The 24,146-nt window shown below is 37.2% G+C and overlaps 1 protein-coding gene across 1 annotated transcript in view; it reads right to left on the bottom strand.

Moving 5' to 3' along the window:
* Positions 1-864: 864 nt before the first annotated feature.
* LOC124173030 overlaps positions 865-24,146 on the bottom strand; it is a 43,096-nt gene continuing 19,814 nt past the window's right edge. The window contains exons 4-7 of the mRNA XM_046552557.1: positions 19,532-19,683; positions 17,395-17,547; positions 8,616-8,745; positions 865-2,195 (exon numbers count right to left, since the gene is read on the bottom strand). Coding sequence (XP_046408513.1) covers positions 1,814-2,195; positions 8,616-8,745; positions 17,395-17,547; positions 19,532-19,683 — 817 coding nt within the window. The 3' untranslated portion in view covers positions 865-1,813. The remainder of the gene's footprint in view (positions 2,196-8,615; positions 8,746-17,394; positions 17,548-19,531; positions 19,684-24,146) is intronic.

The following is a 24,146-nucleotide window of genomic DNA, read 5'->3' as shown; positions in this document are numbered from 1 at the left end:
TTGCTCGACTATCAACGCCAGTTTCCCAAAATAATTATTGCTACTCGGGTAGAGCGCAAGTGGATTATTCCTCACTGTAGGGATAATGCACCTATGACAAGTGCCCTAATGTAGGTCCATCCCTTGGTAAGAAAGAAAGGTGGGTCGCCCCGTATTAAAAGGTTTCACTGCTTGCAAGACACTCGACCAGGTTAGAGGGAAAAATACTTCTTGGTTCTCTCCCGCCCAGGGTGGCAGGTAAAATCGCGTACTCCCGTAGCCAAAGGGTCATCCGTCGCGTCGGGTGCAATTAATCTGACAGATGCAACGCGAGTTATTTTTTCATTTCTCCATGCCGTTAGTTGGCATAGACCCTTGATGCTTATTATAACTGGTTCTTTCACACGCTCTATGCAGCCTTTAACTTTTCGAATTTAAAGCGGCAGATCTGAGGCGATAATTCAGCATAATCAAGCAGAATAATGTCACAATACAACAACATAAAAGCAGTATTGCACATATATAAATAGCAAAATAAAAAAGAATACCGATCTTACACATTTTACATGCTAAAGTAAATTACTTATAATAATACTTAATAGCCTAAAAAGCACGTTTAATCCCCCCTACCTGGATCGGTCCGGGATGGTATGACGGCATGGAAAGAGGTCTATGCATAGCACGAAAGATATCATGTAAATGTTCAACTACATTAATAAACTTTAGAGGTTTGCCACTTAGCCATGCCTTGAGTTGATAATGTCTTTTCACATCCTTGCCTGTTATGCACATTGCGTCTGAACTCAGCAATTCCAATATTTCACCTGAAAAAAGGTTAACAACGACACAACAGGTCATTGGTCCAGTTTCTCATCGGAATAAGAAGATCGTGGCTTAAGTCGATTAGAGAATTTTAACGAGTAAGATTTAGTTTTCGGAAGTATGGACGACGAGAGATGTAAAATTCCGCTCTTCGAAGGAAATTAATATGATGATTGGAAGTAGCGGATAGAGATTTACTTGGAAGAAAAAGAAATGCTGGAACACATGAAAGTGCCATTTGAGAAGCGGATGGAAATTTATTGGTTACTTTAAATTTGAAAGAACATTTATTCTCCTCTTTAAAGATTCACTCACCAAATTTGAAATTACAAATCAACCAAAGACAACAATGCGTATAGTAACTCAGAGAAATTTAAATTGCACACACTAAAGCATATTTGATTGAACAAGAAACGTGCAAAAAGCCGTCTTGAACGCTAAAATGAGGTCTTAGATCATTCCAAACGGTCTTTTAGAGTGATTGTTCAAAATATTTTAATCGAGTTTAACGCCCTTTCATACAGTCGTAGTAAGCTTGAATTTACTTGGATGACGATAGTTAACACGGACGACGAAGGAATAACATAAAGCTAGACACAGAGAGTTTTATAATGATAATTTTTATGCAAACAAAAATCTGTAGCAATTTCTTGCACCACCAAACATTTATTCTGCTTCATGTGGTAGTTCAATTCGAACCTCTTCGTAAAATAGAAAAAGGGCTCCAAAGTGTTCATGATGTCAAAACTCATCCCATCTCGAAGGGAGCGGTGGGGAGGCTAGAAAAACTTCATTGACTGTTCTAAACACTTCAACACCATTCTCGAGCAATAGAAATTAGAATCGTTCAAGACGAGACGAATTTGATGGAAGCAAAGGGATTCAAGACAAAATGTCCGCAGTCATGACGATGGAAATTACGAAATATCCACTCGAGAAAGCTTGTTCAACGAGTCTTCAACGGAATTTGACGCTTATTTGACAGTGTGAAACCACCTTAACACACCAACACTTAGTCCCCTTTGTACATTCCACCCAAACGTTCCTCCACAGGTTTTCCTGCTCCCAGCTCCTTCCGCAGGCTGATCCAGGAAGGGAATGGAGGCCCATCACCGCACTCCTCTGTGGGTTCATGCCTGGATGCATTGTACTTGAGAACGAGGGGCAAGAGTACAAAGTTGAAGACCAGTATGGTTGCCGTGATGGCCCACCGGTAGTCTGCCAATGGATGTCCACCGTCCAATAGAAATGACCAAGACAGTGCCAAAACCAAGGTTTCGAAGTGGTATATGACGTCGTCATACAAGTCCACGCGCCAAATATTCAGGACATACGGCGTGATGAACAGGCGGTGGATTGGCCACATTGCGTACGAGAAAAGCATCGTGACGTCCCTATTTGGAGAGTAAAGACATATATATGGATTGATGATAAATATTTGGGAAAAGTTCCATAAGAATAAAAATAATATTAAATTACCTAACTCTCCGTTGGTGGCGTGGAGTCTACCAGACGCCTGGCCATTTTCTTTTTTTGCCCGAAACTTATTTCCATTCTTAGGAAACTTACATTCCTTAAATCTTATTTTTTTATGATTCTGAAATAGTCGCCAATATGGTTATATGCATTGTCACATTTATGGAATAAATTTTGATATTTTGTAGGTTTTGGAGTCTAGTAGACGTCACGCGTCAAATTTATTTACAACACCTCACATGGTAATAACTTCGAAACATTCATAGCAAGGTTTTTCAAATACGTTAATAATTTAAACTAACAACTGTTTAAGGCGTTAAATTTTGGACATGCGTCTTATTGCTACGAATTTCTTATTGTTATCTATTTCATATAATATCGATGAAAGAAAAACTGTAAGAAACGTCAAGGTAATAAGTTTTCAGTCTTTTATTAATACCAATATCTCCATCATTATTATGCATGAAGTTTTTGTTCATTCATGAAATTAAGTATTCAATGAATTATTAATTGTAGTTAAAAAAGTTATTTCTACTTTCATGCATTTTGTTTAAGAATTTCAATATCGTGTCTGTGAGATGCCGCGCGGCAATTAGCATTCCAATATTGGATGAGACTAACGGAGGGTTAAATAAATTACAGTTTGCTATCATTTTAAATAAAAAATAAATGATTAAAATGATGACAAAACTGAATTTTTTGAAATTTCTATGCATAATGTTATTCCATTTCATGACATAACCCAGGGGACTCCAATTTACTACGACACGAGGGCCACATTTCAAGTTCCAAATCGCCCCGCGGGCCGGATAGCAAATTTGCCGATGACGGAAGTATTCGATACCAACGTCTACAGAAGTATCCTGGGGCGTATTTCTTATTTACGAACAGTTTAAGGCGACTTTGAGATGCAGTACAGTGCTGCAATGCTCCTAGCGGCGTCTCAGAGAGTTAAACGAGCGAGAATCGAGCGCTACTTGAAACGAGTGCCCAGGCCGTATTTGAAGACTCCTGACATAACCGAACACCGAAAATTCATGAACTTTAGTAGCAAACGACAAATGCAGCAATGCACCAAGCCGGATTTGTTACAAACACAAACTAAAATCTCGTATACTTATTTTCATCATTAGGTGGCATAGAACCTTGTCGCTTATAGTAGTCGTTTATTTTTACATGCTCTATGCAGCCTTTTGCTTTTCTTATTTATGCCGACGGATCAGAGCCGAATCATTATGCATATTAAAAAAATAGTAACACAATAAAGCCAGATAAAAACATTGCTAGCTAAAAAGAGAGAAAAATAAAAAAAACAGTGATCTTATAAAATTGACATGCTAACACACATTGCATAAAGTAATACTTAATACCATGAAGAACACGTTAAATCGCACGGTGGATCGGATGGTGTCTAAGTGTAGCACGAAAGACATCATTTAAATGTTCTTTTACACTAATAATGGCGCATTGAATTTTAAAGATGCACTGAGAGATGCTAAGAGTTCATGATGTTTTTTAACATCTGTGTCTGTCATAAACGGATACAGAAAATAACTCAAGGCAAACGATATCTTGAGCTACCTATACATTTACCGCCATGAAAAATAATCAACTTACATGTAAGGTTGAAGAAAGTTTTACTTTATATGATCGTAAACACATGCAAGACAATGCCATCTTATGATATAAAAAGTTACAACTGTGGTTCTGTAATGGTCAGCAATGCAAGCGGATCCACCCCGTGCCACCCCCTTGTATCTGCCAATGGTGTCTGTCAGACACTTTGCCCCTGAACTTATTCATTCCAATAAAACGCCTGACGCATAGGTGGATTTAGTGGGGGGGCACAGGGGGCACGTGCCCCTTCCCCCAGACCCTCAAAAATATGCAAGATTTTTATTACGGTCCCATTATCATTGCGCTCGTTCTGTATTACGAGGTATCCTTGCGCCCCCCCGGAAATAATTCCTGGATCAATCCCTAGCCTGACGGAAGGTTATCAACGCCAAAGGATATAGTGTTTTTCATCAGCAGCATCAATCATTACTTGATGTCAATATTGATGAATAATTTTTAACCAGATGCAACCCAGATTCACTTCTGACCAACACGTACATGGTGGTTTTTTCAATTTTTTTTCCAATCGGGTAGTTCCCATCATAAAATAAAACGAAAGGCATTATGTAATATTTTACTTTCCCGGTGAACAATACGTAAAAAACTCTTAATTAAGCATACTCGCGCTGTATCCCGAGAAGAGTTTATACAAGAAAGGCATTGATTACGATTCGTTGCTCACCGTTAGTGTATTCATAATATTCAAGTTATTTGGTTTTGGAAGTCTCAGTTACGACGAATGGAAATGCTCGATTTTACCTGCATTTGAAAAAAGCCAGATTGATGCCCATGCGATTCCACTCCACGTGACGTCACAGGGACCTAGTTTCTATACGAGTAGATAGGCGTTTTACATTGTTTGAGGTTACCAACGCATGCATGAGGCACAGAGCTCTGGGAAACATCTCTTAATAATCACCTATTAAAACTGGATAGGGTCGGAAAGTTTCCTTGGTTTGATAGGGTATATATTCCTTACTCAAGCCAAGTGTTACTTGCTATCAGGGTACTCTTCTACCCGCTAGCAGCCTGCATTGCAGCGGCACACATATCCCCGCCCCAAGGTCACCTCACACGGCGACATTGGGAACCAGAATGACGTCATGCGGGATTTTCCCAGCATTCATGCTTAGCCGTTACGTTTTCGCGCGCTTGAAGATTTTCACTTTTCCTTTAATTGCGAAAAATAGATATCAACATTTAAAAATCTAAAAACGTGAAATGCGTACTCCACGAGTAATAACCTTTCGATTAAGGCTGTCAAAAATAATAGGAAACCACCCTATGTTGTGATTTTTACCTCTGTAATGGCGGAAGGCTCATGGTTGGTGGATGGCCCAGGGCGCCATGGGCCTTCATTTGATCCGGCCCTTTTGCTTGAGATGCAATGCCTACTTCGAAACCAATGGCTAAGTTGAAATTGAAATAGTACTTTATCGTGACATGCATAAAACTCATAAAATAGCTCAAATTAAAGTTTAAAATCCTGTTGTAAAATAGGCTATATTGTTATAATAATTAGGAAAAACTAGAAGAATTACAACCTTAGAATTTGTGTCAATCTTATGTTTATAACTCCTTACAGAGCAATGCACGTACTTGCCAACACTGAAATTATATTAGAAACAAGAATGATGATGGTGATTATTACAGCAACAGCAGCAGCAGCAAAACAGAGAAATATAAATTGGAATTCCATGGAAGAAAAGAAATTCAATGAGTCGTCCTAGAGAGTAACGCCATTAATTCTATAAATTGAGACACTGTTGCTATCCTCAATAGAGCGAGGGAAGAATGGAAATGTATATTTCTCTGTTTTGCAACTGATTTTGTTGTTGTTGGAGTAATCACCATTGTCATCGTGGTTTTTAATATATTTCTCTTTCAGCATTGGCAAATGTAGGACTGTAATAGTAGGAATTAATTTAAAATTATGTTTGAAGAGTGAGTTATGTTTTTAATACGATACGAGCAATACATTATTGTAATGTTATCTTTTATATTAAATATGAAAATATACCTACGCATATTTTGTATTTAACACTAGGAATACCGGACTTGACACCCCCCCTAGAACTACCGAATGGAGTCATTTTGACTCCTACCTTGTAATTGTTTATTTTTGCAGTTTATCTCTGTTTTTATTGATACATTGTATTAGTTTATCATTTTTGTTGATTATTGCAATATTTTAGACGTCACTTTAACAAAAAAATATAATTAAAAAAATGCGAAATTCGACAGTGTTGCTTTGAAATTCTTTTTTCTTACATGATATGTTGTTTTAACAGAATGTTAATAAAGGAATTGGATAAAACAGCAAACGTAGACTTTTCAACACATTTTATGATATTGTTTGAATGATCAAAAATATTACTTAGGCTACATGGAAGTTGGGAAGATAATTAAATAAAGAAAAAAATTGCTGTTGATAACACCACGCATTTGTCTAAGGTGCTTTAGAGTTCAAGCATTGTCGTTCATTTTCGTTGCCCACACAAAGACTTTTGGCAGGTCATACAATTCCCAACTGATCGATTATTTTTGCACTTTGGTTTTGCCTGGAAATACTTATTTTGCAGAAACCCGTCAGAAGAATCTACGGCATTGGACACGTATCGCTTTTATGTACATCTAACATGAGGAGCCAACTCTGTAACGAGCTTTTTCTAAAACGTCTTGGGCGAAATGTTTAAGGTAGTCTCATTGCACACTATCTATGAATACCTGCTAAGTCGGGAGTATTTCCCAACGAGTGGATTGGCTGTCACTGAGTAGACGTTCTTGTGGTATATTTGTGATTTCATCTCTTTTGGTTCTTCTGTTCTCTTTTATTTACCTTTCCCACAATGCTATTACCCTGGATTTTTTGCTGTTCAGCGAGTTTGACTGAGGTAAAGTAATTATATACCGTAACATTTCGCCCTTTTTCAGAAAGGGTTGCAATAGCTTCAGTACTGCTAAACGGCAATCTGCATGAAGTGAATTACCTTTTCCAACATAAGGGAAGGCGTTTGCAAGATATTTGCTATCCTTATCAATAGGTACCCAATATTCATGGGCATATTTGTCCGAATTATAAGGAATGTACAGAGTTAAATATACCTAATTATACTGGAAAAAAGTTGTTCATCAACTATAATGTACGGACCAGGTGTGTAACAAGCAATGTAATTCTCTATGAAACTATCGTACACTCTTGAAAAGAGGGCAAACTTGACAGTTTTGAGCCGCTGGAATCGGTTAGATTTCTCATCAAATCTTAGACATTACCAAATGTTAACAAACCTAGTCGTTCGTTGTAGAAAATGATATTCCCCAGTCGTTTGACCAAATACTCTCAGTAGAGTGATCATTTGTACCTGATATTCCACGGGCATAAAATATGGCTATACATGCAACTTGCTCCACATCGGAAAGAGTGAAATCTTCGTAATTTTGCCTGCGTGGTTCCACAATTGTACATCGCTTTATGTGAGATCATAGATAATCATAGATAATACCTTTTTTTGTAACAACCTATGATAGGGGAAGTAAATGTAAATTACTGCTTATATTTCGCACACGTTTTGTCTGAATCTTCAGACTCGCTAGAAACGTTTTGAGGAATAAAATCCTCGACTTCGTCACAGCCGAAATGATCTTTTGTTTCGCGTTCCGATTCACCTTCCGGTATAGAATGCAACATAGATAGGACTTCTTCACGCCTTCGACTACTTCTTCTAGCCATACTGCCAGTCAGGAAGAATGAAATCCTTGCTTCATAGGAGTTTTGCAGTCCACTCGAGAGTTCACTGGATTGACTAATGCAAAGGACAGCACACGGTTTTCCTGTGCGGCACCCGGCAGCCAGCGCTGTCAGAACGTGCTAGGACGGTAACTTTATTTCATTCTACTGATTTATTTTCCTGGTTCATCAGTGTATCTATTTTTCTGGGGAATCAGTATATCAAAGGTACTTTTTCATATTTGAAAATCAACTTCCACGCAGTCAAGGCTGAAATAATAGTGCTGCAGCGCAATACACAGTATTAGCGGGCGGCGGCAAAGGTGGGCGGCGAGAAGGAAAGTGTAAGGGAAAAGGGGCACAAACGACGGATTCTAAACACATGAATTTGAAAATGCTATGAATTGCATATTCACCACTTTATCGCAAGGTAAAATAATATCAGGGCATACACATAGTTTGTAGATCCAAACACAGACCCGTAAAATAAGAAATGCTTTCAAAGTCTCGCAAATATGGGCCAAAAGGAAAAAAAATGTATATTCAAGCCATTGATTGATTTCAATTAATTATTATTAACATAAAAAGAGATAAACACTTAAATAAATATTACTATTTGGTGAAAAGACAAGCAAAATACATTAGGGAGTCAAAATGACTCCCTTTGGTAGTCAAAGGTAAATTTTGAAAAACGTTGACTATTTTATTTTATAAAATTATTTTAACCGCAAAGCCTTATTTTGTGTCAAAAATGAATAAAAGTCACGGAATTTCAGGCCGGAATTCGGAAAATTTTAGACAGGGCAGAGAAATAAAAATGGCGAGGAGTCAAAATGACTCCATCGGTAGTTCTAGTGTTAAGGGCCACTGACTCAGTGCATACAATGCACTACTGAATAGAGAAATACACGTAGAATGAATGCCAACTGAATTAACCATTTCCCATCTATTTACAAATGTACCTTACCTGTTACAATTTACAAATTTACCTTACCTGTAGATACTTCGCTCTGAACTAAAGTAGTATAGGTAAATGAAGCGGAATCCTAGGTAGATAAATGTGATTATAGAGAACCACATTGGAGAGAGAGCAGCTATGCAGGATATAGCCATAAACCTGCCACCTATGGAGAGGAAAGCAAACCACGGATCAATGCAAGTAGGGGAACTAAAATATTCGTGTCATAATCAGGAAAAAAATTTGTTTTTACTGAAGACAACTACATGTACAATGGGGGAAAAGTTTCCCGACAAAGTTTGTGCCGCCACTATCGCTCCGCGGGTTAGTGGGTTTCCTTTCCAGGGGTTGTTATTCTTTGGTCAGTGAGGGAAATTCAAACAAGGGAAACCATTTCCTATTTTCGTCATCCAAATACGCGACCGACTGAGTCTGAGTCTCCCGCAGCCCAAAGCATGACTGGCGATGAACTCCGTAGAATTGAGGCGCATTCGACGGCATCATGTGCGCACATTGGGAACGCTCCTCTGAATTTTCCTTCGCCTATATCAATGAAAAGACAAAAGTCATTACGAGCCGTAGGGCATCTTTCTCTTAAGGTAAAAAAGACAGTCAACGAGATTATTCGATGGGCCACGTATTTGAATGCAGTTGATTTGAAGAAGTTTTAGCTTTTCCGGAAGGACTGTCCTGCACATTGCCAGAACACGTTTTTCATTCCATCGAGAAGGATATTTTCCTATATTTATTTAGGATACCTATGCCAGCAGGCAAAAGAGGGAAAAGTAGTTAGCATGTTGGAGGCAGGCTTAACCCTTAACCGGTGACGTGCGTTCTGAGAGACCGCTGCGTTTCTAAAATTGTGAATATTTTCAAAATTGATATTACAAAATAAGTATAATCCTCGTGTGCGTCATAATTTTGTATAATAAGGACATAGCACCTATAATATTTAACGTTCCTATTATTTATTACTGAAAATTCGCTCCTGAATTTTAGTACCGGCCCACGAGACCTCACGTCACTAAATTGGAAAAGCCAATAAACGTAATGCTGGTGGAAATAATTAAAAAGATATGTCAAAAAAATTCCTATTGATTTTTCAAGAATAATAATAATTATTAATAATTTTAAGGAAGAATTTTTAGTTACGTAACGCGGATTATTAAGCACTTAATTTAAAAAAAGTACGATATTAATAAAAACTCACAAGTGGGTTTGACACCAGTTTTTTTTTCCTGTTTCAAATAACAATTTTTACTGAAAAAATTGGTTCGTATTGAGAATGCATAATATTAAATATAAGTTATATAATAGTTGAGAGGTCAAATAAACATTAAAATAAGCATTAAAAATGACTTTGTAACGTTTTATGAGTTTTTGATGCATTGAGATCTCCCAGACCGCACGTCACTGGTAGTGTAACGAGAATTGCACGTCACTGGTTAAGGGTTAACAGCAGAGGAAACAGCGAAGGATGAATAAAATTGATGTACCGTATACTACTCGGAGAAGCGCAACAAGGAGGGCAATGAGGCATTGAAAAATCTGAGAAGACCTCCACCTAAGAAGTGACCGACTAGGACCTAGGTGTACAGCCGTAGATGTTGATGCTGACATATAGTACATCAAAGTGCTTCTGAGATTTCGAATTTAATAAAAGCGGAGATATTGTTCCAAGTGAAATGTGAATTCATTGGAGATTACTTTTCGTCCTTCATTTATTTGTCCACTTTAGTTTAGATATTTCTACTTGAATTAAAAATTATTACAATTCGGAATATTTGCACTTAAATTTTAGAATTAATGAGCTAATGGTACCATACTTTGGTGACTAGAGTGCATAAATGTTCTTTAAAAACAAGCCTTTTAGATTTTACTTCTAACTTTGGTGCTTATGTTATTCAGACGGTTTTAGGGTGCAACCGATAGAAAATTACTTCCATCGAAATTTAGACTTGGGAGCGAGTGTTATTCCGGAATTTCTCAAGGTTATCCATGATTTCTCGAATCATCGTATGTTTTTCTATAACTTCTGTTTATTTTGAAGACTATTTATTGCTTTGAAAGAAAAAGGATTATTTGTCACTGGAGCATCCATGAAAACATAACATAGAAGTGCCAGATAGAATATAATAAAACCATTGACGTAAAACCGAGAGGAACATGAAAATAAATATTTGATAAAGCCGAAGGTCTTACTATTGTTCGACGGAATGATAATCAGATTGTCCCTGTAAACAGTAATACAAGTTTTTCGCTTCCATTGAGCACAGGGAAAAGTTTCAGTAGAAAAAAGGAAATACTATTTCACATACTATTCTCTATCAATAAAAGAAAATACTGCGTGTTATTGGGGAGTAAAGTAAATGCATGGAAGGTGTGGACCTACTTGACAATGCAAATGCAAATTACCGCACTAGAATTCTGGAGGAAAAAGGTCCTAGCTTAATAACTTACTGGACAGCGTTTCCACTAACGCCAGGAAATTGTACAGGTTATGCAACGGAGGTAAATTTCACTGGTAAACTTCAAATCGTATCTAGCAGGGACGCATCTAAAATGTGAAGTGAATCAGTCAGTAGATGACGTGCCCCTATACAATTCGCGTCCTTAAACATAGAAAAAGTTAGGCTATGTAATTTATCGCGGATTCGTGAAGCATGTAAGGACGAATTTGGCCATAGAGTTAAAAAAATTCAGTTGTTGCCGAAACAGTGTAAAACCAAAACCATGTATTAAATGTACAAAAATTATTGTTCCATTGCACCACAAATTCTTCAATATTTCATCACTAGCAATTAATTGTTATAATTCAATCTTCAATGACAAAATTTAAGTCAATGAAAAAATGTGAAATACATGCACTTCTGAGAAAATTTTCGCTTTGACATATTTCTTTCAAACCGTAAAACATGACTATTTTATAGTGGATTTAGGTCAAATAACAGCAACATCTCATTGGATACATAATATTTACAGATTTCATTTATCCAATATGACGATGTTTTTTATATACGTGGCATAAAAAGGCATAGGTTTATATCCGACAGTAAAAACAGCACATTCCTATGAGACGGCAATGTAATGTAATGCGGATTGCATAACAGCCTATAGATACCGGATTTGGCCAACGTTGCGAAAACGCAACATTTTTTTACCACAAGCAAATTTTTTTGAAAGCCCATATTTTCAATATACCTTATTTAGCATGATATTAGGTAAAATGAAGAGAAAAAATTATATTTTTTCAAGTATTTCTTTACTCGGCAGGTAATGGGTTAATCGTGATCCTATGCTTTTACCCTGCGTTCTGGATAAAATTTAAATTGTGCAGTAGATCATTTAAATCCTTTTGCGCTATAAAATGGGGTCCAGCAGATTTAATCGGTCCAAAATTTGGGTCCTTCGAGTTTCCGAATACTTCATTATCATGTTCTTGTTTACTTTCTGAATCTTTGCTGAGATTAATTTACTCCATTGGTTTCGACACTTGTAAATTTTTGGAGTGAGGGAACGGTGGTATCGCTGATTCAAAGTCATCTGGATATTTTACAGTGTGTTTTGACTTCGTTGTAATTTCTTTCATTTCTTCAACAATAATAAGTCTGAAAAATGATCTGGCAAATCATGGGTTGAGCAAATACCTTATGACCTTTTCCCTTAGTCCAAGCAGTAAGAAGCTCTACACTGGTGCCGCGTAACCCATGAAGAGCCCATCCTTCATCTTGGCCACCCAATAGACTATGAGAATAAAGCTTATAACCCTGTCTGAAAAAGGGAGTAATTTTCCACCTTTGAGCCAACCCTTTCGAGACGGCGGAGTTTTCGTCTTAGCATGACTGCTGTACTGAGCCCCAAGAGACTCTTCTTTCTCGTGGTACGGAGCTATTTTGGAGGGCATTCGTTAATAAGGGTCTCGCTGAACCTTTTTCGACCCCTCCACGCAGGGACTTCGCATTATCTCGGACTCCGAGAGTAGTTGTGCTCCCTCCTTTCCGGGTTTACGACCATACCTTCGGCATTGGTTCGCGGTAAACTTATGCATTGCTTATATGTATTTAGCAAATGGATAATTGTTGCTTGCACGTAAATTACAGACTTTGAATTGAATTCCTCTTTTTTATCTGAGCATTGTCAAATTTTAAACGAAGTTCTAAGGCCATTATTAACGCATTTAACGCAGCAAAAATTTCCATGTTAAGGTTAATACATTACTCGAGATATATATATTCGGGCAGGTACGCTTAATATGGTAGGAGAAAATGACACCTATCGATATAATTTCATAATTGGATGTAGTTCTGCAAAATATTTTATATGTATGAATAGTAAGTTACCTTCTAGCATACCGTTAAAAGTCTTATCCCAACAACTATAGTAAAAGGTATGCAAAAGGGATCTCTAACGTCCACAATCTTATTTTTCAATTCAATTCTATTCTTACAATTTCGACTTTAACAACCGCATTAGTTTATTGAAACTTTTATCTTGTTTTGTACCTTTCTTTATCTACCGGTTAGAGTTTAAGTCCCTTACCTAATTATATAAAAAAGATCGAATTCCAACATTTTAGATTCGATTTTTCTTGTTGGAAAATGGGTCAAGGGGGATGTTTATCGTTGCTAAATGTGACCTCTATGGTAAGGATCGTGTCCTTATATTTTTATTAATCTCGCAAAAGAGGAAACTTGTGTAAAACGATTTTGATATATCCCCATTTACTTTACATTGAAAATATATTTCGGCATAAAGTTAAAACTATGGTTGCCATTGAGACCAAAAGATAACAGAAATCTTATATTACCAATCACGTACTATCCTAAAAATTTCGGAGAGGTACGGTCAATAACAAAGGAGAAAATTAGTCCTATCGATATAAATTCATTTCGATATATCTTCATTAGGAATCATCACTTATCAAAATAATTTACATGTTCTTATAGTACGTGGCTGTCTTAGCAAATATTAAAAAAAATTATCCCCGAAATTATGTAAATAAGCCTGAAAAAGACATGTATCGAATGCACACTTGGGTCGATAATAACTTCGTCTACAAGTATTGGATCCGCTTGATTTAACTTTTGTCTGATTTAACACGTTAGCATTAGTAATAGTTTTGAATTTCGTGTTCATTAACTAGAATAACAAAAAAGTAATTAGCGAGTAAAGCGTATCCAAAGAGATTGGTATCGATATAACTCTGACATGAATCGATCTAGTGGAATAGTTATCATTGCAAAATTTTTTCTTTTTGATATTAGTATTAGCCTAATAATTTCATTCAAATAACTTGAACGGTTGCCAAGTTATTCAAGATCGTGTGCTTCACAAAATAATGGCGACAATAATTTTTCATGTGCAGGATATTTTTCGGAATTTTATTATTCATTAACCAAGAGAGTTACGGGGAAAGTAGGCTAAAACGTTAGGGTGCAAAGCACTCTAAACGGTTTTTCTCGAAGATTCCGAATTTTCATATCGCACATGTCTCAAGTCCGAAATCCGAGTTTGAAAATTTGTCATCTCAACAATGGAAAATCGAAAATCGTTTTTTCCTCGGAATTCTTTAAACTTATGAATATTCCAAGATAGCCAAAAAATCAAGCGAAAAATCTAGTATCTTGCGTTTCAAGGAATTAGTCCTACGGTATTGCAAGTTGGTAAAAAAAAATTCCAAAGATAGGCCCATGAGAAAAGCATAGGGTATTATCAAAAAATCATAAAAAATACTTTTTATCAATATATCGCAATGACAATCACATCAAAAATTTTTAAAAAATTCTAGTTTTAGTCATAGGAATCTCATCTTCCTGAAACTTTAACAAATACGCAATAATTGGGAAGATGTTTTAGTCCCATAAGGCTCCCATGTTAATTCAAGTCGATATTTCTCGAAAACTAATCAACTTTTTCGAGTTTTCGGACTTTTCCTCCCGATCAATATTTTTGGAATTTTCCTCCCGATCAATATTTTTTTTCCATCTGTTCCTCAAATTTCAGCTCTCCAGCTCTCCTGAAAGTGGTCGGGAATTAGTATGCACGAGTGAGTGAGTAGTTACACATGCGATTGTATATATATGGAGAAGATAGATTCGGCCAAAGTTGCAAAAATGCAACATTATTTTCCGGATCTGATTTGCGCTTAATGTTGACTCCCTGATGAAATATAGGCTTTAATATCTTTTAATTTAAATTTCTACGTCCACATGGACGAGTAAAAAAAATAATGGCAATAGTTCATCTTAGGAAAAATTATTTATCTTGCTTAACAGGAGACTCGAAAATTGACAGATTTTGAGTATTTTTATAAATGAGGATACACTTATTAAATGTCATTATAATCTCACTAAAAATCAGGTGATACTTATTTTTATCGAAAGAAGCGAATTCTACATTATTAGAATTCAATTGAAACATTTTTTTTTGCATTTCTCAATAATGCTGCGTTTTCGCAACGTTGGCCGTAAATGGGTTAAATGTTTTTAAATTGTTGGATCCAAATTTGAAACTTTTGATGTCCTGCTCTTGCCATGACGAATTTGATTTGTTTTCTTCTACAAAAACGAATTGCTTTTTGCAATGATGTTCTCTCTGTTATTGATACTCTTAATTTTGAAATAAACACAGATGATTAGCGTTTGTTTATTTATTCCTCGTGTGTTATTTTAGAAGAAAATCTCTTACATAACGGTAATGAGCTCCCATCAATATTGCTAACTCATGAAACTGAAATGAAAGAATCTTACGAGAATATGCAGTTACTTTTAGAAAAAAATCACTACCAAAAATATAAATGGTATATTTGTGGCCACTTGAAGTAATTACAATGCCACTAGGATTACAGCTTGGCTATACGAAATGCTGTTGCTACATCTGCGAATGGGATATCAGAGACAGAAAAAAATTGTCGGGAACATAAAGAACTGGTCCCTGAATCCAAAAATGTCCTTTGACGGCCTTTGGTCGATCCAAAAAAATATTCTTTCTCCACTTCTGCATATTAAATACGGACTTTTTTAAATTTGTTGAAGGCATCGACAAACATGGTGCTGGTTTTACTTATTTGAAACAAAATGTCCTTCAATTAAGTGAGGTAAAGATCAAATAAAGACTATTAAACAGATTAGAGATTGAAGAATTCAGAATTTCAACAGTAAGTGAGGTCAACGGAGAAAAGCGCATGGAACGCATTTAGAAATGTATCGGAACATTTTTAGGAATTATCATGGCTGAAAATTATCATGATCTGGTGGCTATATTAATATAAATAAATCGCACCAAAATATGGGCTGCAATATGAATTTAAAAATCTATTTTCTTGACTCAAACCCTGCCCTTTTCCAACAAAACTCAGTGCTGTTAGCGATGAACACAGCGAGCGTTTTGACCAAGATATTTTACATTTGGAAATATAGAACCAAGAAAATTTCAGCAACGTTATAGCAGATTACTGATTGACACTGAATAGGGACTTACTAGATGCTGAATATACGAGAAAATCCTTTGAAAGTACCTATTTCTTCACATTTTTAAAATCACGAATTATTTGCTTAAATATCCTTGAACCCTTATTTAGTTCGGATCTCCTAAAGAAAGAAGACGCGATAGAAAATATCTGAGCCTTGATTTGGAATTAGGACAAAAAGCACCTCAAGGATCACCAAACAACATCTATAGGATAGAAAAAAAATTCTGTTGACCTGTGTATTTTGAGTGATTCCTGATGCTCAAAATCGCTCCTCGCCATTGCTGCCTTGCAGATTGCATCTAGTAAATATTTATCCCGTAAATTTTCAGGGACGAGAAAATGAGGAAGTGGAGATGGGCTTTCGGTGAATTTTATAATGACTGCTGGAGTAGGTGCGAAGAAGGAACGGAAAGGAGGGTTAGAGGGAGATACCAGGTAAAAGGAAGGCAGAGTTCCTAAGGTTATCGAATGCGCCAGCATTGTACAGAGGAGTGCGAAATACGTTAAAGCTTCGGTTCGAGGCAGGCAAATTCACCGTCACGACCTTGGTGGTAGAAAAAAGACGGTATTTGAATTTTCCTCGTCTCATTGCAAGGATTATATACTGTTAGGAAGGGAATCCATTCTCCTGCGAAGCGATGGTGGCGGCACAAACTCTGTTGGGATACTTTTTTCCCCATACATGCTACCCATACTATTCAAAGAAGAGCAGCCAGGTACGTGAAAAGTCGTTATGATACTCATGCTATAGTAACTGAACTCTTAGATAAGCTGGGATGAGTATCTTTGTCATACCGTAGACGAAAAATAGACTAAACCTATTGGTTAAATTCAAGAGTAGTGTATTTTCTGACGAAATTAGCCATATTCTACGAATACCAAAATACTGTGGAAGATCAGATCTTACAAATAAAATAAAAAAGTTAGACGGTAGAATACACGGATTCAGAGTGTCCTCCTCAATATTTCTGAATATGTCTACTGCAACACCGTGGTACAATACAAGTGCAGGAAGGTTATTTTCCCAAAGTTCACTTCAGTGAACAGCCTAGAGAAACGGATTAAACATTTCCTCACTAAGGAATTATAAAAAAAATTCAGTTACAACAGCACAAATTGTTAAAAACATTAAATCCACAAAAAATATGCAAAATTATAATGCAATTAATTTTTTTATTTTTTATTATGAAATTGTCGTTATTTTTCAAGTGCTGTACTTATTCTCCCTTTATCCTCCGTTTTAATAGTATGCTGTATTATTCTCCAGCTCTTGGCAACTTGTCACCCTAAACATAACTAAATAATAATAAGTAATAAAATAAAATATAAAGACGCAGTGCTTACAGACAATAAGGAAGTGAGCCAAACAGTCAGTGACCCGGTGTAAGGGTGAGAAGTTGTTCTCGAGGCCGACATAGTGCATCCTATGGTGGTACAAATGGAGAGACCATGCGAAAGTTGTCTGTGAAACCAGCATTCCTATTGTGTTACTGTACCCTGAAAAAAAAAACACGAATGCCATACATGAAAAATACTGTATACATGTACATAATACCCTGCGAGCCACCTATTGGGTGTTTGGCAGGGGTGATCAATCACCAGCATGCAGCATGCAATTGGACTCCCACATGCACACCACACCGTCCAAAAAACATCACATATACTAACTAAAGTTATACTGCCAAATACTGTTAGAAATAGCAATTAAATTCAAAAACATGTATTAAGGTATAAAAAGCTTACGCTGCCGTTACGATGCCTTATTGATGGAAAAGATATTCTGAATCTGTGTGTTCTACAATCTATCACTCTGATTTTATTTATATGATCGGATCTACCGTAGTATCTTGGCGTCCGTAAGATATGGCTCACTTCGTTAGAAAAGATACTGCTCTTGAATTTATGTAATTTGTTAAGTCTATATTTCAATCTTCGTTCTGACAAAGATTCCCATCTGAGTTTATCTTAGAGGTCATTTTTACTAACAAGACTATCGTAACGATTTTCACGTACCTGACAGCTCTTCTTTGCAACTCTATTTTGTAACTGCGCTGTAACTCTATTTTTATCGTATTTTTGTGGATCTCAAACGCTGGCAGCGTATTCTGAATGTGGTCTAACGAGGAAAAAGTAGCTAATTTCTTTCACTTTGTTGTCGCACTCTCCTAATATTCTTTTATAAACCCATTAACGCGGATGAAAGAAAAAAAACTTTTTTCACTGAAGTAGATGTCCTATTTGTTTTAGTACCTGAGATTGGGTGTACTTACAGGATACTGATGATTCACTTTCTGTCGACCGACCAATTGTGGCCGAATACTCAGGCAGTTTTGCAGGGCTCTTTGTACATCTACATCTACATCTACAAATTACCCTGCGAGCCACCTCTAGGGTGTTTGGCAGGGGGTGATCAATCACCAGCATGCAGCATGCATTTGGACTCCCACATGCACACCACACCGTCCAAGAAACGTCCCGTATAATAACAAACTATACTACTATATGCTGTTAGAAATAGAATATAGAATAGAAATTCAGAAACATGCAGTAAGTTTTACATAGGTTAGTAGGCTACACTACAAGTCATGCAATCTATTTACGCGCTCTATTGCTGCCGTTATAATCTCTTATTGATCGTGGAAAAAATGACATTCGGAATCTGTCTGTTCTGCAATCTATCTCTCTTATTTTATTTATATGATCTGATCTTCCGTAGTACGTTGGCGTCCGCAAGATATGGTTAACCTCGTCAGAAAAGACACCGCTCCCGAATCCATCCAAAAGGCCCAGTCCATCCCTCAATCCCTCAATTGTATTTGGAGACGGTGATCAAACTATGAGTGAAAGGAAAACCACTTCAAACACTGCCTCTGGATTGGATACCAACATGTCACTGAATGTGAATAGAAGGAGAAAAGTAAGCAAGGAATAACCAGTATTCCAGCCCTAACTTCTCATTTCCCATTTCCCTATTGTTGAGAGAAGAGCTGCCAGGTACGGGAAAAATCGTAAGTAGTGGGGATAGATTAAAAAAACACTTGGCTAGTTTCACATGAAAATAAGTTTTTACCATTTGGAAATAGCCAAGTTTTTATTTCTTCTATTCCTACGATCAAGGATTTCCACAAGTTTAGCCCGGTACTATTAATTAATGCAAGCTTCTGAATTTTCTTATTATTTGAACAGCGTGTTTTGTACGTTCTAGCATTATTGGTAGATTACCTTAACGAGTAGTTCGCAACTTTTTTCATTTGCATGAATGCGGTAGTATAATATATAGGAATGCTTAAGGTTTTTTGGATCGTGTGGTGTGCATGTGGGAGTTCTATTGCATGCTGGTGATTGATCACCCCCTGCCAAACACCCTTGAGATGAGTCGCACGGTATTAGGTAGACATAGATGATGCTCAAGTAGTCGGGAAGGTTTTTTTCTATTCCATTGACAACTATGAAGCCTGATCATACACGCACATCCACTCACCGAGAGTCTCGCCGCTTGCTACGATGCCCATTTGAAGGAGCAGCTGCGGCGCTGACTCATTCAATGCCTCATTCATCTTCCACTTAAACAGGAACTTCTCGTTCAACATCGACATCCTGTATGACAGCGCCTGCATCAGTAGTGCTTCACACCTATTGAAAAAGAGTTCAGTGAAAACATCTTATTTTGTCCTGTAAAACAAGCATATTCACTGGGGAAACTTGTCGGGTTCTCAACCAGGTTAATTCAGTCGTTAAGTCGAAGTTTCGGAAGATGACTTGTCTTACACTTTCAAGGCGTGTTACGCAAAGATATTCCAATTTCACACTTAATATAATTGACCGTAAAGCGAGCATAGGAATAAGACTCGGGCATCGTCCAACTGGTTGAAGGACTTTTGAAATTCTTTATGTGCTTATTTAATGCTTTTATGCAGCTCATAACAGGTATCCATGCATGGCTAAGATGAAAGCCGGCATCGCAAATGAAATGTTTTGGATGGAAGTGAATTTCAATGGTTTCCTTAACTATGCGGACCTAGTAACGTTGTGTTCGGCAAAGAATTCATGCATCTTTACATCTCATGGCATGATAGCCTAGTAGCGTTGTGTATAATCCTCAATATTATTCACCAGGATAAATTAAAATCGTTTATTAAGCATTGTCATGTTTCCATCGAACCCCTCAAGTTTTCAATGTATACGACTTTCCCCTTATTTCCAGTCCACATAAAAACTAGCTTAATTCACGTTAATGGCTCTGGAAAGGGAAACAATCGCAAAAGTTCGTTTTATACGCATTGTTCGAGTTAGCCCTTTCCAGTCGATGGAGTTCTCGCCTAAGCATGACTGCTGTCCTGAACCCCAAGAGGCTCCCCTCAATCCCCTTCGTACGGAGCATTTTTGCAGGCCATTAGTGAAAACAATCCCTTGTTGCAAGGTTTGCATTATTGAAGACTAATGAGATGGAAATTAACATTTTGTGCTGACTGCGTCTATTATTGAATTTTTCCATTGTTTAGAGGCGTTAGTTCCACAGCGTTCAATGTTATTCTGCCCGGACCAAGAAAACTTTCCGTACATGGAAACTGCTCTTACTTGGTGGTGCCTGTTAAACCCTACGATACGGTTGAGTTTTCCTCTAAGCATGCATGCTGGATTGAGCTCTAAAGATTCTCCGGTCCCGACTTTAACACTTCAACCCCGAATGTCCCTTTATTGGGTCCCAGCACCATAAACAGTTGCCTCATTGCTTACGATTTTTGCCTAGGTTCCTAAAACTTTCTGACTTTTATTTATTTTTCATAACCATAATACTGAGTAAAATATATAACTCCCGCTCTATCCTTCATTGAAAAAAACGTGATTATACTTAAACGACGTAGGTCCCTTTTTTGTGTCCCAGAATTTCTGAGCACTCTTCGGCCAGTGATTCTTCGTCTACATCCCCTTCGCACACTTGCAAGTGTCCCCATTTACTCCGCGCGCGTGCCCTGCGCAAACAATCTGGCACATTGTGAGCGACAGGTCAAAAGCATTTGAGATTGTCCGTGCGTGAGGTGTGAATGCTGTCATATTCGCAACGCCTGCCCTCATTAGCTGCTAGAAAATGAATGATGGCACGTCGGAAAAGTGTGCGCCCCGATGAAATTTGGACGCTCCTAAACGATATTGAAGGACATTCTGAGAGTGAAGAAATTTCTGAGGTGTTTCCACTAGAGAGCGATTATGAAGAGGATATCGACTCAAGTTCATCTGGCAAGTCGTCCAGCGACGAGGATCGCAGCCCTTCACCAGCTGTTCAGCAAGGTAACAGGAATTCATAATAAATAAATTGATAGCTTCTCATTAGTTTTAATGAGGAAAACAATTCGTAGAATCACAAATGTAATTGTTCACACAGTAGTTTTTGTTTCATGAAAAACTTACGAAGGCGGTAGAAAGAGTGTGCGCTAGAAAAAGGATACTGAGTCATATAGTCAAGATGCGGCGTCGTCCACCTTACACTACACTGTCTCCACGCGTCACTATTCCTCAGGATTGACAGTCCATTTCGCCAAAAGGCCGCGTCTATCGGATTCTGTGAGTTCCGGTGATACGTTACGTGATGAAGACGATGTCGGTGTGGCTCCTGAGTTATGAGGAGATGGTGATGCACGTCACCAACGTACAACAAAAGACAGAAATGGAAAAGGTTGTCAGAAAACATTAGTTGTTGATTTAGTTATTGAGGCACCAGATGCTACGAAATGGAAAATAGCCTCCCCTAATTCTGGGTCTACTGGTAGGCGCGGTCACCAAAACATACTCAAATAAAAACCAGGGCCTACCAAATGCAAAATATTACTTTGTACCCTAGGGTTATGACTTTTTTATAACCCCATGCTCCTGTGCTATGAATGGATGAACTTTTGTTCAAAACTAAAGAAAAAGACATTATTTATATTTTCTTTTTAAAAAAGTTCACACCCAACTCAAAAAACTACTTTTACCATAATAACGTATTCGGTGAAAAAATCATTTTGTAGCAGTATTTTTATTTAGATAATAAATTAAATTCAAAATGATGCAATTTTATAACACTAATGAAATAACACACATATGTGCAATGGCGTAGCGAGGGCGGGAGGCCTGGGGGGTCTGGACCAACCCCCACCGCCAAAATATAAAACACAATTATTTATCTTCATAAAAGATTGAAATTGAGGCAGTTGGCAAACAAAATATTGAAAAATCATGAATTTACAAAGTACTTCTTTGATAAATGAAGTTATTTCTATCACAAAAAGTGTTAAAAGGAGTTAAAAATAAAACTTAGAACCCCGTTTTTCTAAAATCTCCCCTAACGTAGTTCATGGCTATCCCACTGGATCCACCCAACTGTCGGATATTAATCTACAAGTTTTGAGTAGCGAGGTCTTTTTTTCAAGTAAAGGGATAACAAATGAGATAATATTGCTCGGGAATGTTGACGAGTGGAAATATATCTGGAAATCATCAGCGTAGAGATGGTATTTACAGTGTTTTATGACTTCAGGGAGATGATGTATGAATAGAGAGAAAAGAATAGGGATAAAGACTGATCCCTGAACGACGCCTCTGGAATTATATATCCAGTTAGTAAGTGTGTTATTAGGTCCAATCACTGATTGGGTTCGGATACTGAGGTAGGATCGAAACCAATTTGCTGAACTACTTGAGAAGTTATATTTCGTCAGTTTGTGAAGAAACAGTTCATGATCTACCATATCAAATGCCTTTGAAAAGTCGAATAGTACCAGGACTGTGACTTCTCGGTTTTCCATAGCCCCTCTTATACCTTCCGTAATGTTCAATAGTGCAGTTTGAGTACTATGCCCTGTTCGGAAGCCGGATTGTAATGAATGTAATATGTGACTATCAATGAAAAACCTATTTATTTGTTCAAATACCACACGTTCTTTAATCTTAGCAAAAGCACAAATGATTGCTATTGGTCTATAGTCTAACGGATGAGTAGGTTCAGTACATTTTGCGATTGGACATATAATGGAATGTTTCCATAAAGTTGGATATAGCGCTGTTTCCAGAGATGCATCGAAAATATTTAGAAGCGCAGGAAGTATCACCGGAAGAGCCATCTTTATTGCGGATATATTATTTCGCCATGACCTTTTGCACTTGTGATGTTTTTGCATGCTGTCGTGACTAATAAGGAAGAAATGTGGGAGAAATTAAACTGGTTTCCAGAGACATTGTTTTTTATATGACCTTCTAGGACGTTGCTCACATTGCATTCCTGGTTAATTTCTTTTATAGAAAATAATAATTGAGTTTATCTATATTAATGTTGATGACATTCATATGTTTTGGCTGTATTACACCAAGATCACGAATAGTTTTACACATTGTTTTTGTACCAGTCTGCATTCCAATGGTATTTTGGAAGTATTCGCTTTTGGCCCTACGAGTCATATATTTAACTTGCTTTTGTAGTTCTTTGTATTTGGCGTATACGACCGGGTCCTTGTGGCGTCTAAACTTAGCTCGAGCTATGTTTCTTTCTTTAATTTCAAGCTTTATTTCTGTTGAAATCCAAGGTTTTGGTGGGTGAGTAACTCGAGCAGTCCTAATGGGAGATGGAATGTCGAGAGTTTCAAGGACCAGAGAATTTAATGTCTCCAATTTTTCATCGATCGAGTCGAGTTCACCGATACGACACCAGTTTATTTTGTAAAGGTCATTCGTGAATGACCTTTACAAAATAAAATTGATGGAATGACTTAAAATCTCTATAGGTGACCGTTTTTGGATTGAAATCAGGGGCTGTGACCTTATAGACAATATACAATTGATCATGGCCAGACATTGGGGGGTCCGATGTTTGCCCACAGGAGAATACTTTTTTGGCTTCGTCAACACTTATCAGATCTAGTTTAGTATTTGTAGACTTTTTGTGAAAGGTATGAGCTGTAAGAATAATATTGAGGTTACTACCTTGAATTACACTAAGCAACCGATCACTATTTACACACTTCTTTGCTATATCAATATTCAAATCTCCCACGAATATCACGTTTTCATACATTGGTACCTTATTAGTCAAAAATTACTCAAAGTCTGACAACTTATATGAG

Source organism: Ischnura elegans (genome assembly GCF_921293095.1).
Source record: "Ischnura elegans chromosome 13 unlocalized genomic scaffold, ioIscEleg1.1 SUPER_13_unloc_4, whole genome shotgun sequence".
NCBI lineage: Eukaryota > Metazoa > Arthropoda > Insecta > Odonata > Coenagrionidae > Ischnura > Ischnura elegans.
The sequence above is the reverse complement of the archived record's forward strand: the minus strand, read 5'-3'. Positions and strand labels throughout refer to the sequence as shown.